The 15,329-nt window shown below is 41.1% G+C and overlaps 1 protein-coding gene across 1 annotated transcript in view; it reads right to left on the reverse strand.

Moving 5' to 3' along the window:
* The window catches only part of MADD (MAP-kinase activating death domain), a 59,866-nt gene extending 47,279 nt beyond the window's left edge, over positions 1–12,587 (reverse strand). The window contains exons 1-8 of the mRNA XM_010080421.1: positions 12,392–12,587; positions 9,004–9,618; positions 6,130–6,433; positions 5,662–5,793; positions 4,295–4,408; positions 3,655–3,735; positions 888–1,066; positions 58–293 (exon numbers count right to left, since the gene is read on the reverse strand). Coding sequence (XP_010078723.1) covers positions 58–293; positions 888–1,066; positions 3,655–3,735; positions 4,295–4,408; positions 5,662–5,793; positions 6,130–6,433; positions 9,004–9,618; positions 12,392–12,453 — 1,723 coding nt within the window. The 5' untranslated portion in view covers positions 12,454–12,587. The remainder of the gene's footprint in view (positions 1–57; positions 294–887; positions 1,067–3,654; positions 3,736–4,294; positions 4,409–5,661; positions 5,794–6,129; positions 6,434–9,003; positions 9,619–12,391) is intronic.
* Between the last annotated feature and the right edge of the window lie 2,742 nt (positions 12,588–15,329).

The raw sequence follows: 15,329 nt of genomic DNA on the forward strand, positions 1-15,329 counted from the left end.
CTCTGCTTTTTAAGTTCCTGCATTTCCAAATGCAGGAAAGGCAAGACCAAAACTTACTGTTGTGAATTCTTTGGAAAGCATAGTTAGTAGGGTTGAGTGACCATTCTCCAAAGTATTCTACTGCCTGTGTCCTGGAAAGCTTATCTGCAAAAGGTGTCTGCTTCGGCCTAGAGGCAAGAAAAGAATTTGCCTGGAAGGCCACCACTGGTCGTGGGAAGAGACGAAGAGTGCGAGTGTGCATCTGGAAACCTTGTAAAACATTTGGTGAGTTGAAGAATCTCACCATAGCAACCCTAAAAAGAAACAGAGGACAATATATCAGATAAAAACACAGAACACAACAGAAGACAGAAAGCCTTTAAAAGGTATGCAATAGGCAATGTTTCAAAACTTTGAAAAATGGTAACCCAGTATGAAAAACTGATTCTTAGAAAACAGTTGCATAAAAAAAAAAAAAAAAAACAACCCACCAAGAAATCACTTTGTTTTAATTCACCAGCTCAACACCAAGACCCACCCAATGAAGGACATCGTTCTCATATGTGCTAGCTGTGGTGACAATGAGGTCTCCATCTCTTTTTGTAGTTCAAGGCTTGTGATTTAAGCTGAGGATACAATATCAGACTAACAAGTCCAGGTAAAGCGGACGATTCATGGGAAAATGTAAGGAACAAAACACCCCCTCAAGATACATAGTTATGTTCATGCACTTAACAGATCTCAGATAAACACTGTAAATTCTGTTCTTTTTTTCCGATGATGTAAGGTAGAACCTGCAGTAAAACCTGGAAGATGCTGCTTCCACCACAGGACCCATAGAAGGGTCTATGCTGCCTTCAAGTGTGAACTTAATGAAGACTCGACACCACCTTCCTGTTCAGCCTCACCTGGTAGCCACATCCACAGAGTCCACATCATTTCCATAGATCAGAGGGTTGAATTCTGTGGAGGGAGTAGACTGCAAATCATTCTGCGGTCTTCCCAGCAGCAGTGGCACCTCCTGCCCCTCATGGAACTTCTCTAGATTAAGAATGGGCTGAGTGTTCAGACTCATGCTGGCCAGTGCCTAACGAAGGACAACATTATGCACACATTCAGCAAGAAAAGTTATTCAAGGAACAAGAGACCAGAGCTACCCTGCCCTCTAGGCAATAGAGACAATTGTGCATGCTCCATCAGTTTGTCTTAAATCATCTCCTATGCTGAGTCAACAAATTTCTCCAGGCCCTCCTTTATGTGGCTTGTCAAAACAATTTCCTCAATGCTGGAAGAGTCCTGGAGCCAGCCAAGCCGTAGCACAGAAGTCCACTCTGATAGATCATTCATGACAGGAAAACAGACAGCCCAAATTGGACCACTAGGAGTATGGCACTGTTCATAATTTACTGTAGATTTATTCCCATGTGGAATTTGAATACGTCTTGGGAGCTAGAGGCCTTGAAACTTGCCTTGCAACTTGGCCATTCAACCAGCAAGTTTGACATCCCAGGACAATGTGGAGACACCTTTACAGAGGCATCTGCCTGTATCCCTGCAAACCTCCACTTCCCATCTGAATGAGGGCTTCATCTCTCCATAAAGCTACCATCCTCTTCAACCCTCATAACAACATCTTCAGGGATATGCACTGGAGCAGCACAAATGGGAAATCAGTCCTGGACACCCAGACCTATCCTAAACCTTCCTCATTTCTCCCATTTGCCCACTGAGTCTTCATCTTTTTCTTTCAAAAATAAATAAATATATAAAACAAAACAAAAACCAAAACTCTAAAGGAAAAGGGTAAAATGGAAAATTTAGGAGAAAAGAATAAAATAAAGAACCTTGTTGTCAGGAGTGAGCAGCTGTTTCTGAGTGATTGCAGTCATGCTAACCAGACACTGGAGGCAAGATGGAAGATCATATGATAACACCAGCAGCCCATCAGAGCCAAGACGGACACATGACCACAGAGAAACAGATGGAAGAAAAAAAAAAACCACTATTACTACCAAATATCACAAATGAGAGGAAATAAAAGGGACCACAAAATAGGCACATCTTGGGAGAGAGGTCTAGCTGCCCCACCCCCAAACATTCACATCTGGCCACTCGAAAGTGGAAAGGCTGCTGCCTTTATTGATGCAGCTAAGAACTTTCTACTGCAGTTTAAAAGCAGATATCCTGAAATTTATTCATTGACACTAAGACCCAAGGGCACACAGAAGCATTAACTTTAGTGACGTGGGCCAAAATTTAGTCTTCTCTACTTTGTCCAGCAACCAGTAGAGCTGCTTCTCCTTTGACAATGGTGAACTCTTAATAATAATGCCTATTGGAACTCATAGGGATGTAACCTGAATTTGGGTGAACATTCTGAGAATTTTAAATATATCTTCAAGGAAACTGCCATTTGTTCTTCTGATATCCAACATTGCCCTAATGAGAGAGTTTTGCTGAATACTGCCTGAAACTGCAAGGGGGTGAGGCAGAAGGGGGGGGGGAAGGTGGATCTAACAAAACTCCAAGCAAAACATTGCTTCCATCTGTGCTGACAGCAGGTACTGGGGTATCATAGAGGCTACACACTTCACTCTCCTGGTCTACGAGGAGAGAGAAAGAGCAGAACTCATCACATTAGTAACACACTTTACCTTTAGATACTGCATGCAGCGTGCATAAGGGAAACAGAAATAAAGAGATAAAACCTGCTTGACACGATCAGCCAGGATGACCCAAGCTGATAAATGGCTTAGCAGGACCTGAGAGGAGAGACTGAGACCTCACACACAGATCTGTGAATGGAGGGGAAACAAAGATGATCATAGCTTGATGGATCAAGTCAGAGTCTAAAGCCCACATGGCAAATGTAAAGGAGGAATCTGGAAGTTTCTGCACCAACTGGAAACAAGTTAGCCCCAAACAACAGTAACAACTAGAAACCATCTATTGCGTCCAGGAGCATTTCAAGTTATCACTCACCTGGCTAAGAACTAAACTGCAATTATAAGCCTCAGCCACCGCTCACTTTCCCAAATTAACTCTCTCCGTTAAGACAGAAAAGCAGCAACTGCATATCTACCACTTAGCATCTGTATCAATTGATATAACTTTTCAAGCTCAAAATGCTGTTGTATTCTAACATCAGGGTTGTTCTAACTGGCCAACTATATGAAAGACGCATCTTAAACAACTTGGCAGAAAATTCCTAGTCCTGTGCTTCCCCTACAGATTACAAAGGTGGAAGCAGCAGAGACAGCAAAAGATGAAACAGGTAACAAAAATTACAATGAAGTCCTCTGGAGAAACTACAGAGAAATCTGAAACAAAAGTCTCAGATCCAGCTTAGTCAGAAGACAAAAGTCATACAGCTCAGGGAGCTCAAAAGAAGACACCCCTGTAACATTTAACCAGCCATCCTACTGACAAGCCCACCTCCACATTCAGAGTAGACCTCTCCATGACTGACCATGGGGCACTTTCTTGAACAAGAATATTCTAGTAGCCTGATATGTTTTCACATCCATCCAATGTACCCGGATACACACTTGCTTTTAACACATTTTGCTTTACATTTGCTGACTTGCACTCTTTCAGCGTAGCAGAAGAATATCATATGATATTCACCTGCTAAGTTCTACTGAATCCGAGCCCTTTCCCCAAAGTGCTTATTACCTGTTTCAGATGCTTTTTCAGCTCTGAGGCTTCTGGTTCTGGCAGTGCTGGCAAAGATTCTGCATTTGTAGGAACGATCACCTGGAATTAAGCACAGCAACAGACTAAAAATTTCCCAGCTGTAGGCATTTCCAAAACAGAATCTCTCAAATCTCTACCACTCCAGAGACTAAGGAATAAAAGCCATAAAGCAAAATAATTAAGAATAAAACCCCCACAACACAACCCCCACACACAGACATGTGCATCAATACTTATGGCTTTGCTCATGTATCAGTAGAAAGCAGGATACATAGTCCCATTTGAATCATGACAACCAGTGCTGCTGTAAGGCCCTTATCAGATCTAATTTCTTAGGCAGGGATATAAGAGACAGGTCACAGTTACGACAACAGCTTTCTCATTTGTTTGAGGACTTATCTTCTAATGATATAGCCAGATGGATTAAATTAAAAAGAATGCCTTATGCGCAGAAGAAATGGGGACCTTGAGACACAACAAGGAACGAAATCCTAAAGTTTAAAATGGGAGCAGCAAAGGCAGATTGTGGCAAGGCATTCTTAAATTCTCAGTGAGTACACTGATGAGAGTGCACAGCTCCCTGGAAAAAAAGCCACAGGTCCTTATGGGCACCACTTACCCTATTAGTATCCAGGTCAATAAGCCATACATCATCAGGCATTTTAAAATCCAGTTTGTAAAGGAAGAAACTTGCTGGAACACCAATGATATAAGGTGTAGGGGCTAGAAGCAACTGAGAGAAAAAGAGACTTTAATAAGGACAAGATCTGCATTTGATATCGCCATGTTCTTCCCAAATATTTATTTACTAACTACGGTAGGTTTATAGCAGAGAAGACAACGCACAAGGCATTAATAAATAAGTAATGAATTCCAGACAATAGAAACATTTAAAAAAGAATAAAAGCTCCTCCTCAGAGAGCTTCAGTTTTCATCCAGAAGAAAATAAATTTCCACCTCCCATGCTCCCCAGCCCTGAGATGTAATTTATACGGCTGCATGGCTCTTTGGAAAAAACTTAGCTAATCTAACAGCTTGCCACATCTATTACGGACCAAGAAAAGATGTTCAGAGTAAAAGCCTAACTAGAGAAGCAGCAAGTCACAGATGAACATACCTTCAGCTCAAACTGGGTCTGTGCCATTGTAAATATGGCTTTACCCTTGCAAGGGCTTTACCCTTACCCTTGTAATGGTAATTTCATTTCAAAACAATAACATCTCTAGAAAGCAGAAGAAATAGACAAATTTTTTCAAATGTACATGGAAAATCTAAGGGGAAATTCAGGTTGTTTCTGATAAGGGAATCAGCAGAGGTTTAAATCAGTAAGGCATACAGCAGCTTGAGATCAGTGCGTGCTTGAGAGGCTAATTTATTCTTTAAATCTAGAACAGTTGGCCACCTCCAAGGGGCACTACAGGAAGAAAACTGCAGCATCAGTTGCAGGATAGCACTGAAGCAGTAAGATGGCCTGAATTTTATCTTTCCAAGCAAAATAATGAGCTCCTCCAGAGAGCTGGCTATTGGTAAAACCCAGGATCCCAGGTGAAGTAACTCAACACTTCATGTTTCTGAGGAGAATAAACTGCAGGCAACAGTTTCTAAACTCTGAATCAAGAGGCCTCAAGCATCCTTAAATACCACTCTGGACCCTTCCCAACAAACCTTAATACTCAGCTGGAGGAGGGGTGCTAAACACTTATCACAATATTGTGGATCTATGGCCTTTCAGTCCATTGCCTGTGAACTACTGTGACCTACTGCTTTGAATCATAGTACTCACTAAGCATGCTTTGAAGATATCCTAAAGAAGTGGACCCCTACGATTTAAATACTTCATGGTGCTCAAAGAACATTCTTTGCAAGGCAGCCTTTACTACAATCCCAGCGAAACCAGCAGGGAAGGAAACAAGGACTACTCCTATAGAAGTTTCAGACATCACAGAAACCTCCTTTGCAAAAGAGCAACAAAGGAGAAATACATACCTGTTCTGCAGAGGCCATGCAGGTGGGAAGCAGAGGGATCACTGGGAACATGTACTCTAACGGATAGATCATGGCCACAAAGGCCATCACAGACATTGAGAGCGCATTATAATCTCGGGACTGCAATACAACCTGCAACCAAAGAAACTCACATTAGCACCGCAGCAACCATTCACTTCTAATACTGCCTCCAGGGGCATACAAAGATCCCAGCCTGCAGGCCTCTAATTTAACGGCTGTGTACTGGATGACCCTCCATTAACCTGCCCAAAAACAAGCTTCAGGTGCTTTTTTTGAGCAAGAGCAAAACTTTTCAAAACAGGAACCTCAGAAGGAGCTATTCCCTCCCCCCCCAAACTGATTCCAGGCAGTGCAGGAGACAGCTGTTCTACACATCCAGCCTACCCTGGTTTTGAAGAGAGCAGCCCCTCCTACACCCCTATCAAAGATCAACTCTTCCCTTCTTACCTTGTGCTCCAGAAGGATGCAGGTCAGCACCTGCAGGCAGGCATCCACTCCCAACAACTCCAAAGGCAGATGTAACGGAAAATCCACCAAGGTGAAGCGGGACGGATCAGGAAGAGCAAAGGTCAAAGCTGGCTGCAACTCATGTGGCAAGACTTCCACATCCACCCGCTTCTGACCAGCAACAGGCATCGGTGAACGAAGCAGTCGGTATATCCAGGCCTCAATCTCCCGCAAGTCGTGTAGCAACGCACTAGACTTTTCTTCCACCAGGAGGGAGCCTGTGAAAATCCGCCACATTGTGTCCCTGTACAGGGAGAACAACAAGGTTAACACTCCAATAGTACTGGCGTATTCTTCACACAACAGCCATTCTGCAAGGCTCTTTCAGGGAAAAGGCAGATCCACCAGGAGTTAAAAGATGCAGCTAACAAACACTTGGTCACACAGATGAAGGGAAGGTAGGGATTTAAGCTCACTGAAACAACCACTGTGGGAAAGTATAAATCATTCTGTGGCAGGAACCAACAGAAGTATGTCAAGGGCTGGAATCAACACAAGTATGTCACTTCCACATCACAGTTCATTCACTCATTTCAGGGGTTCATTAGGTCCAGATCTCTGAAGATCTGTCATCACCCTGGTGCTTGAAATCCAGCATGCACACAGGATACTCTCATACCTCGTTCAGAATTGTGGCAGACTGATTCACTGTAGGATTCTGCTTCCAACAATCCTGCAAACCTTTGCAATAATAGGAACTAAACCCAGGATAATAAAAACATGCCACACCAAGATCTCTCAGACGTTCTGGCATGAGAAAATACTCTTTTTCATCCTATCCTAAATTGCATTGTATCATTCTTAAGAGCAGAATAACCCACGGCAGAAGTGGACGTAATTAACCTGAGAATATACATTTCTGGAAGCTGTCTAGAAAGCATTTAGGTACCTTAGCAAAATAAGCAGCAATTTTTCTGTGCCCTAAACTAGCGATCTGCAAACCTGTAGTTCACAGACAGGCTGGCCACAATGCATGCACAGCATTGCTCAGGGCCTTAAAGCTTAAAAACTTGAAACTTTGCCCTGATAAATATCTTCAGTTACTGTAACAGATCCTTTAGAATGGTACGGGTTCAAATTAGAGGTTCTACCTTACAGCTAAAAGCTGAAAAAAAAAAATTAAGAAAAAAGATTATGACACTGAAGGCTTCAGAAAGGAAGAAATATGGAGAGGGCAAAAGAAGGGCAATTTGAGATTATGCTGAGTAAGCGATACTCCTCTTGGGAACTGTGATCTTTCTCATCCTCCACTCTTCAGCCGCTTGGAAGGCACAGGACACTAGGTTGTTAACAGGCATGCTCAACCTTTTGCAACCTGTAAGGATTCAGTTTCACCTTTATTCTGCCACCACTTCAGAACTATTCTACTTTTCCAGGTCACGGCTTGCAAACCACATGGTAATTCAAACCTGCTGCTTTACTTTTCCCAGAGATGTACGCTCAGCATTCCTTCTCTTGCCCTCTTCATCTGTCACGCAGTTCTTCTCTTTAAGAATTATGTCCAACAAGAGCAAATTTTTCAAATACCACATGCCATTCAAACACCTTCAACACCCCTTTCAAGAAATCAGATGAGCTCACAGACTTGAGGAAAATAATGAAATTTAGCTTCTTTTCTGCCTTAGTAATTATCAGACTAAACCAAGTGACAAAATAAATAAACTCCCTTAATACATACTTTCACTGGGGAAAAAAAATAAAGTTTTGTTCTGACAAAATAATTTTTGGTCCAACAGTCAGTGGATTCAGGTGATAAATCTGCTAACGTAGGCGTCAAGTCATAGTCACACTCTCCCAGAACTATTCCAGGGCAGTAACCAAAGAAGTAGGCTACTGCTCTGTGAACGGGACAGATTTCTCCTTTCATGACAAATGTAAAGATCTTATAAAGATGAAAATTATAGATGTCCTGTAATTTTTTGCTTTTGCAAAGTTTGATTTGGAGTGTACGAAGCTACTTAACTCACATTATGAGCTACTGCACAGCCCCATCCCTCTTACTATAGAGATAACCCCCTCCTTCTCCAGAGATTCATCTCATATGTTCTCGTTTCAGTTAGCATGCTGGGAAGGAAAATATCATCCTGGAATGTAGGTGTCAGGCACAATAGCACAGATATACATCCATGACTGATATACATCGAGACATTGTTCCTTCTGCACCCTACAGTGCAACAGCTTTTGTTACATACCCAACATTATAATAAAAGATATGTAAGGTTACTATATCACATTAAAAATACATCAAGTTCTTGTTAATTTGCTGTTACCAACCCCCATTCCCATATCCTTCCTGTTTTCTACCCCTCCTCCCTCTCCCCTTCAAATATTGTACTTTGATCTCTTTCAAAATCTCTAGTCTTTCCTCTCCCACGCTAAAGTTCAGATTGTTTCATAAGCTCGGTAAGCATGCCTTCATCATTTCCCTCTTGCCCCAAGTGGAAATTCTCTCTAATTTGCCAGAGAATTAGTCCTGACATAGACTGCCACGGAGCTTCTATGCCAAAGCAACAATAACAGCATCAGTGCTCAGCTTCAGAAAAGATCACGCTTAGTCAGTTGTTAGCAGGATAGCACCTCCTTAGGTATATCAAAGATGAAAATCATACCAGGGTACAGGATCAGAGAAACTTTAAAGAAATCATCACAAAAATTTCCTTTTCCTACTGTGATCCTGGGTTAAACAGCAAAACGGTCCACCATGGGTGTTTGGCTGTTTCTTCAACCGCATCTGTAACCACAATTTGCCATGCAGATAATTGCGGCCCTGGACACAAACAGTAGGAGGAAGTTCTTTCTTCCCCCTCAACATACCTCTGTACCCCACGAGGAATCCCCAACTTCTTGCCCAACAATCTCTCACTACAGCAGTCCACAAGTCTCTTGAGGGTGTACAGACACTCACGAAAGGTGGAAAAGAAGGGATAATGACTGAGGATGCAAAGAGAAGTCAGAGTGCTGTTCCGAGAGCGATGGCTGCCTTTGGCCAGACGCTTACTGCGCGGTGATCGATTCACATCTGGGGTAGACTCTGTACTTGGAGCCTGCAGTGAAGAACCACTCTCCGAACTCTCGGTGCCCACCTCCTCTTGGGGTGCAGGTGCATCCCCAGATTTAGAGATTTTCTGTCCCTCTCGAGCTCGATGCCCCCCTGTGCCTTCTCCCTTCTCCTTGGGTACTCGCTTCTGGAAGGAGCGGTAGAAGTTGACACAGATTCCATAGCGAATTACACCTGTGTCCTTGTCCGTGAGCGTGAAGACAAAGGAAGTATCATCACGGAAGCTCATGCGTTTTTGCCGCACACTCAGGCATCCTTCTGGCTGGCAGAAGAATACAACATCAGGCGGTAGAGGAAAGTCCACGTGGTCTTCTAGAGGGTAACGTCGCAGCAGTTCAGGAGTCTGAGCAACACTATCACTACTTGGCTGCCTACAAAAAAAAAAAGCAAACAAAAAACCATACACGGTTAACTAATGCCAATAAAAATCTTTGGTATCTCCCTGCTAATGCATCAGGAGCCTGCGTGCTCAGCTTCATCTCTATTTCTCTCCCCCACTATCCGGGGAAAGCGCAGCTTCTCAGCCGCTAGCCACAATGCTCAATCACCAGCACAAGGCCACAACTGCAGAAAGGTTAAATAAAAAAAATCGATACCAGCATTAGCAAGGCCCAATGAGCAGCCTGTTCAAATTTGACCAAGAAAAGGACTTTCAGGAATATGTTGTTCCCAGGAGAACATTGTATTTTCATGTTTCCCTGACTTTAATTTCCAAAATGAATTCAGTCACGCAGGTCTCTGGGCAACACTTGGGTAGGAAATACACTGTCCCTCTCCAGATATACAGTCAGATGAAAACTCCCATGATTTCAGACATTTATGAAGATGATGAAAAATTATATGAGAAAATTCAGTATCAATTCTAACTGGGAAAAACAAGAATTTACTAGGAAAGAACTCAGCCAAATGGCAGAATGATATGGGCCTCATCCTGTAAAATTTTAATTAAAAAGTTCTAGCAACTATAGTTTTATATATATATTTCTGTGTTTGATTTTCAAGTTGAAGAGTAAGTTACTATAAAAGCTGGGCAGTAACATGTAGACCTGTTTAACACTGTGTCTCACCAACCTATGTACCACAAATTGCTAATAGAACACAAAAACAGAAAGGCAATTCTGTTTATTCCTAATTTCCCAACAGAAAAACAGATTGTTTCAAGGTATTAACTATTTTCCTGCCACTGTTTTTCCATTAAATTTACCAAATAACTGTAAGAGAAATAGTATGAGATCCACACAGTGAAGGAAGGAAAATATGCCCCCAGAACAACCTCTCTTTGGTTTGACTCCTTTGCTATAAAGTCTGATCTCTCATCATTTTCTGAAGTAATTAGTATTTAGTATCATGTTTACAAAATGGGATGTAGGCAACCTGGCTCCTCCATCACTTGCCTATGGGATCTCATACAAGACATCATCTCACCTTGATACTTCAGATTTGCCCATTTCAAAATAAAAATGACACTTGCTTTTCTCTTAGCTACCAGGTGAGAAAACCCAAACAAGTAGCAATAAAATGTTTGTAATTTACAAAAGAAAATCACTGGTGTAAATAGCTCTGCTGACTAATTCTCCCACTTTACGAAAAAAAAGTAAAAATGCTTCAGTAATAAAGCATAAATTTGTAACAAAATTTATACTGCCTGCACAGTTAAGTACAGAAATATTGCACAAAAAGAAAAAAGAAACCCTAAAAAGCTTTTGTATATTAGTGGACACAATTAATGCATCATCTGCTGAAGAAGAAATGTCACATAATGCTGGTACTGTTTACAGAGTCTGTCTGGCAGTAAATTATTTTAAAAAACATCATCAACAAAGTACCAGTGAATATCTCATCAGTTCATGCCTCTGCAGCAATATTAGCTACAAAGACAGAGTCTTCTCAGACATTTAGAAAATCTGCATCTAACAAAAGGCAATACTTCCAAAAGGCATTGCTGTTTGCGCACAGTGGATAACAAGATATAACGGTAACGGCCACATGGAGCTCCTAAGGACTCTGCAGTAGAAGCTATTTCAGTCAGCTCCATCTCTTATCACAGGCATTTGTTGAAGTGTCTGATGAGACAACAGATCTCTGAGCATCAGCAATCCAGCTACCGCTGCCCAGCAAAAAGCGAGAGTACTGTAGGAGTCCAGAAGTGATGCTAGCAAATTTCTAAATGAGAACATCAGACACTATAAGCACCACTGGAGGAGGCATTTAACACTTCCTCCTTCTTCCTAGTCAGTGACACACATACGGAAAACTTGGTCATTTTTTCTACAGACAATAAGAAGTAATGAAACCATTATCCTGTCCATAAAATACAATAAAAATAATTATTACTTAGCATTATGTAATTTCCTCTGCTTAGCCTATTTTTAAATACTCAACTCAAAGTATGCTGAAAAGAAAGTGGGAGGTAAAGCAACAGGCTGATGCACATAGACCACTGACATTTAGAAATAAAAGTAAAATACACCCATTAAATAGACCAGCAGAAAGTTACTGCATAAACTTTGAATAAAGAAAACAAACATTTACTGAGTACCTGTGAATTTGACAAACAGCACACATATCAACCCCACATTTCATACACACTTTAAGTAAACAAGCGTGACATTTTACCTATTGATAGTTAATAAGGCATTAAAAAAAGAAAGCATTCATGTCATTCCTATGAGGATAAATGAGTATTAGAAGGAGAAACAGCCAAGCAAGGCAAGTTTCAGGTTTTTTTTTTTTAAACTGAGTTTACAGAGTGCACTTAAAAAGCTAGAAAAGTAACTCAAAACTAGTATTTTACTGGTATGTGGCTTTTAGTATTTTCCATTTGTGAATTTCTCTATCCTGATGCCAGCAGAAGCAAAGAAGTTCAGACAAAGGCTACCAGAGAGTCATATATAAATCGGCTTTTCTTAGTCACCCTTTGTGGACTCTTGAAAAGGAGTCCAAAACCAGCAAGTTAAAAAACTTTGGCTGCACAAGTATCTTCCAAAAAGTGCCTTGGCCCAAGTAGATGCTCCCATTATGGTAGCATTCTGCACGCATTCCAGCCAGCACTTCCTCAGCACCAAGCGAGGTTTCATCAATGGATGCTATTTATTCCCACTGTACCGCCCACGCAAAAGTGGTGTTGAGGCTCTTTTACATTACCTGGCTCCAATGATTACAAGATAGTCAAGTAACCGAGGGCAGGTTTTCTTTTTCTGCACCATTGTCCTTGATGCCCGTCCTTATGTCATCTCAGTGAACTTCTGTTCATCGATCCAGTAGTCAGCTGTCCAGTCAGCCGTGATTAACTGCCCTGGGGAAGAGAATCTGCTTGGAACTGTCTGGCAAGTCCAACCTGTGATCAAGAAAAGCAAGAGTGTCAAAGGCACAACCAGGAATACCAAATATATGTAAGAAACTTCATGACCTTAGTTACATTCCCAAAAAGCCTCAGTGTTCTGTGCAGTCACAGCCATCCACGGAGCTTCCTCTTCATGAGTACAACACCACAACCACAAGCCCACAAAAGCAGAGAGTGTTGAAAAACACACAAAAAAGTACAAGAGGATCTCAGGAAAGACTACAGACAAAGAAGCACATCACTGGCAAAGAGCCATTCGTGAAATGGTTCGAGGCACAAGTATTGTTTAGGCAAATCCCTGGGATTCCTACAGTGCTTGGGAAAGGAGCTTTCACTGGCAATTCTGTACAGTTAAACACAACTGAAGAAAAAAACACAACCTGAACTCTAGCTGTCTGATAAACAGAGTAATTAAAGAAGGGGTAATATCAAGAGAAATCCCATTTGGTATAATGCACCTCATCCTCCCATACCTGGATGTGGCCTAGAGCTAGAATGATCTCCACAATCCCCAATGTCTGCGATCTCTTACAAACGCTTTCTTCTGTGAAGATATAGAGCTGCAGGTCTATAGAAGTGCAGCTTGCAAGAGCAAAAGTGCTTCTTATAAATCACACTGCTTCTTTCACTTTATTAAATTTCATTTATCTTGTGTATCTTCACCATTTACTCTTGATACCCATGCCTCCTACAGCTACCTTCTCTGCTCATTTTATAACAGAAAAATCTTCTTGGCACAATTGGTATTTTACTGCATCATTACTATTCATCAATAATTATGCTTAATAGACATCCAGAATTCAGTAAGCACTGTAAGATTGTTCTTTCCCATCCCACTATTCATACTTCACTGTATTCATGAAAGAGAGGAAAAAAAATCTTCAAAAGTAATCAAGTTCCGTATTACAATGTTCCTCACCTACATTTGAAAACAATCTGAAAACAAATTTTCTGAAACAGAAAGTTCTCAGAAACTCTAAAATCAGAGAAGCTCAAACTATACTACAAGTTTACTCAGCATCCCAATGAAAGCATTAATAAAGTCACATTAAAAAAAAATTGAACTGATTGCCTTTTGAGGCATATTCAGAGTAAGGTTTCTATTTCAGTTCATCTTTACATCCTAAGGCTATCACAGAATCCAGAAAATTATTATTACTGTACTAAAATCTTTCCATTCCACAGCATAAAGCTTAGATTTTATTTGTATAAAGGTATAACAGATTTACTAACAACCTGTAAATTTCATCAAAATTAGATCATTTTCTTGATGTTTCTCTCATTACTTCACAAATAAAAGTCTTAAAGGCACTGTAACTGCCAGCGTCTCACAATCACATTCAAAGTTTAGCAACATGCTTGATTTTTTCCCAGCCCTTCACATTCCAGGTACAGAGTTGGGGAATTTTATTCATTAGCCCTCCAAATACCAGTAAGAACACAAATACACAAAAAAGTATGTATACAATTTAACAAAAAAAGGAAAAAAGTACTAGTATTAATTACGCAATAATAAACTGAAAGCAACCTTAAGCCTCACACACACAAAACCCCACATTTTGTAAGACTTTGTGGCAAGATTTCAGTAGATCCTCAATTACAGTCACCGTAGGTTCCTAAGTGACAGCAGGATGAACTACCTGCTCTGAGCAGCAATACTTTTATAAATTATCTTCTCTGAACAACAGAGAAAATACAGACACAGGAAGCACAGCTCTTCTTTCTTCATTTTAATGACACTATTGAAAATATTGTAGAATCTGTCCTGCAACAGCTCTTGATCCAACATATTCTGCAAGTATCTTGGCACAGATAAACTTAAGAGGAACAAGATGAAGTTGGGATGACCAAGGGAATCTTTTTGTCTTCAGTCTGAAGAACTACTTCATCTGTTTTCTTTACAAATAGCTTTACCCAGCACTCTTCTAGGAACTCACTGTTCACTTACAGATATGGGCACAGGAATAAGTTACCATGAGGTAACCTACAAGTATGACTTCGAGGAACTTCTGCTACTCAGTGGTAACTGACCGTATGTTCTTCCTCTTATATAACAGACTATCCTACCCCTCAGTGAAGGCAGAGAAACTAAACCTCATACAATGGAGTAAAAATGTGCAACTACTACAGAGTAACCGAGAGGCTGCAAGACCACAACCTTAACTTCCCTTTCAGTAACTCGTCCATACCCTGTGGTTCTTCTCCTATGCCTGTCCTGGAGAACATCTCTTATGACGGCAATTCATTACACATCTTTCCCACAGTTCTGCGAAGGAGCTAGTGAGGTATGCCATACAAAGACCTCCACCAAAATAATAAAATTTTCAAGAGAACACCCGAGCAGACCAGTACAAGGAACATATGCAGGGCTTCCAAGGTCCCTGGAATGGCTGAACCTGCATCCTAGTGACGCCACACATCAAAGTTTCTGTCAGTTTTTTAAAGAAAGACCTGAGTACTTTCTAAGACTTCTGATTTCTACTGCAACACTGGAAGACCAGACTGATGCAGATATTCGGCAGGGGCTTCTAGAGTGTCCTTTGCTTGGTTACTTACTCTTAACAAGGCCACAGTTACAGTGAGACGTAAGAGGACAAAGGCTTGCTTTTGGAAGATGCAGTTTTGTTGGATTGGAGAAAGAGGCAGAAGAATTAGAACCAAGCTTAGGTTTTTTTGCCTTCTCCTATTTGGTTTCTTGCTTCTTCAGAGATCTAGTAATGGCTGATTACAGCAATTAAA

The sequence above is a fragment of the Pterocles gutturalis genome, unplaced genomic scaffold (assembly GCF_000699245.1).
Source record: "Pterocles gutturalis isolate BGI_N339 unplaced genomic scaffold, ASM69924v1 scaffold16029, whole genome shotgun sequence".
Taxonomy (NCBI): Eukaryota; Metazoa; Chordata; class Aves; order Pterocliformes; family Pteroclidae; genus Pterocles; species Pterocles gutturalis.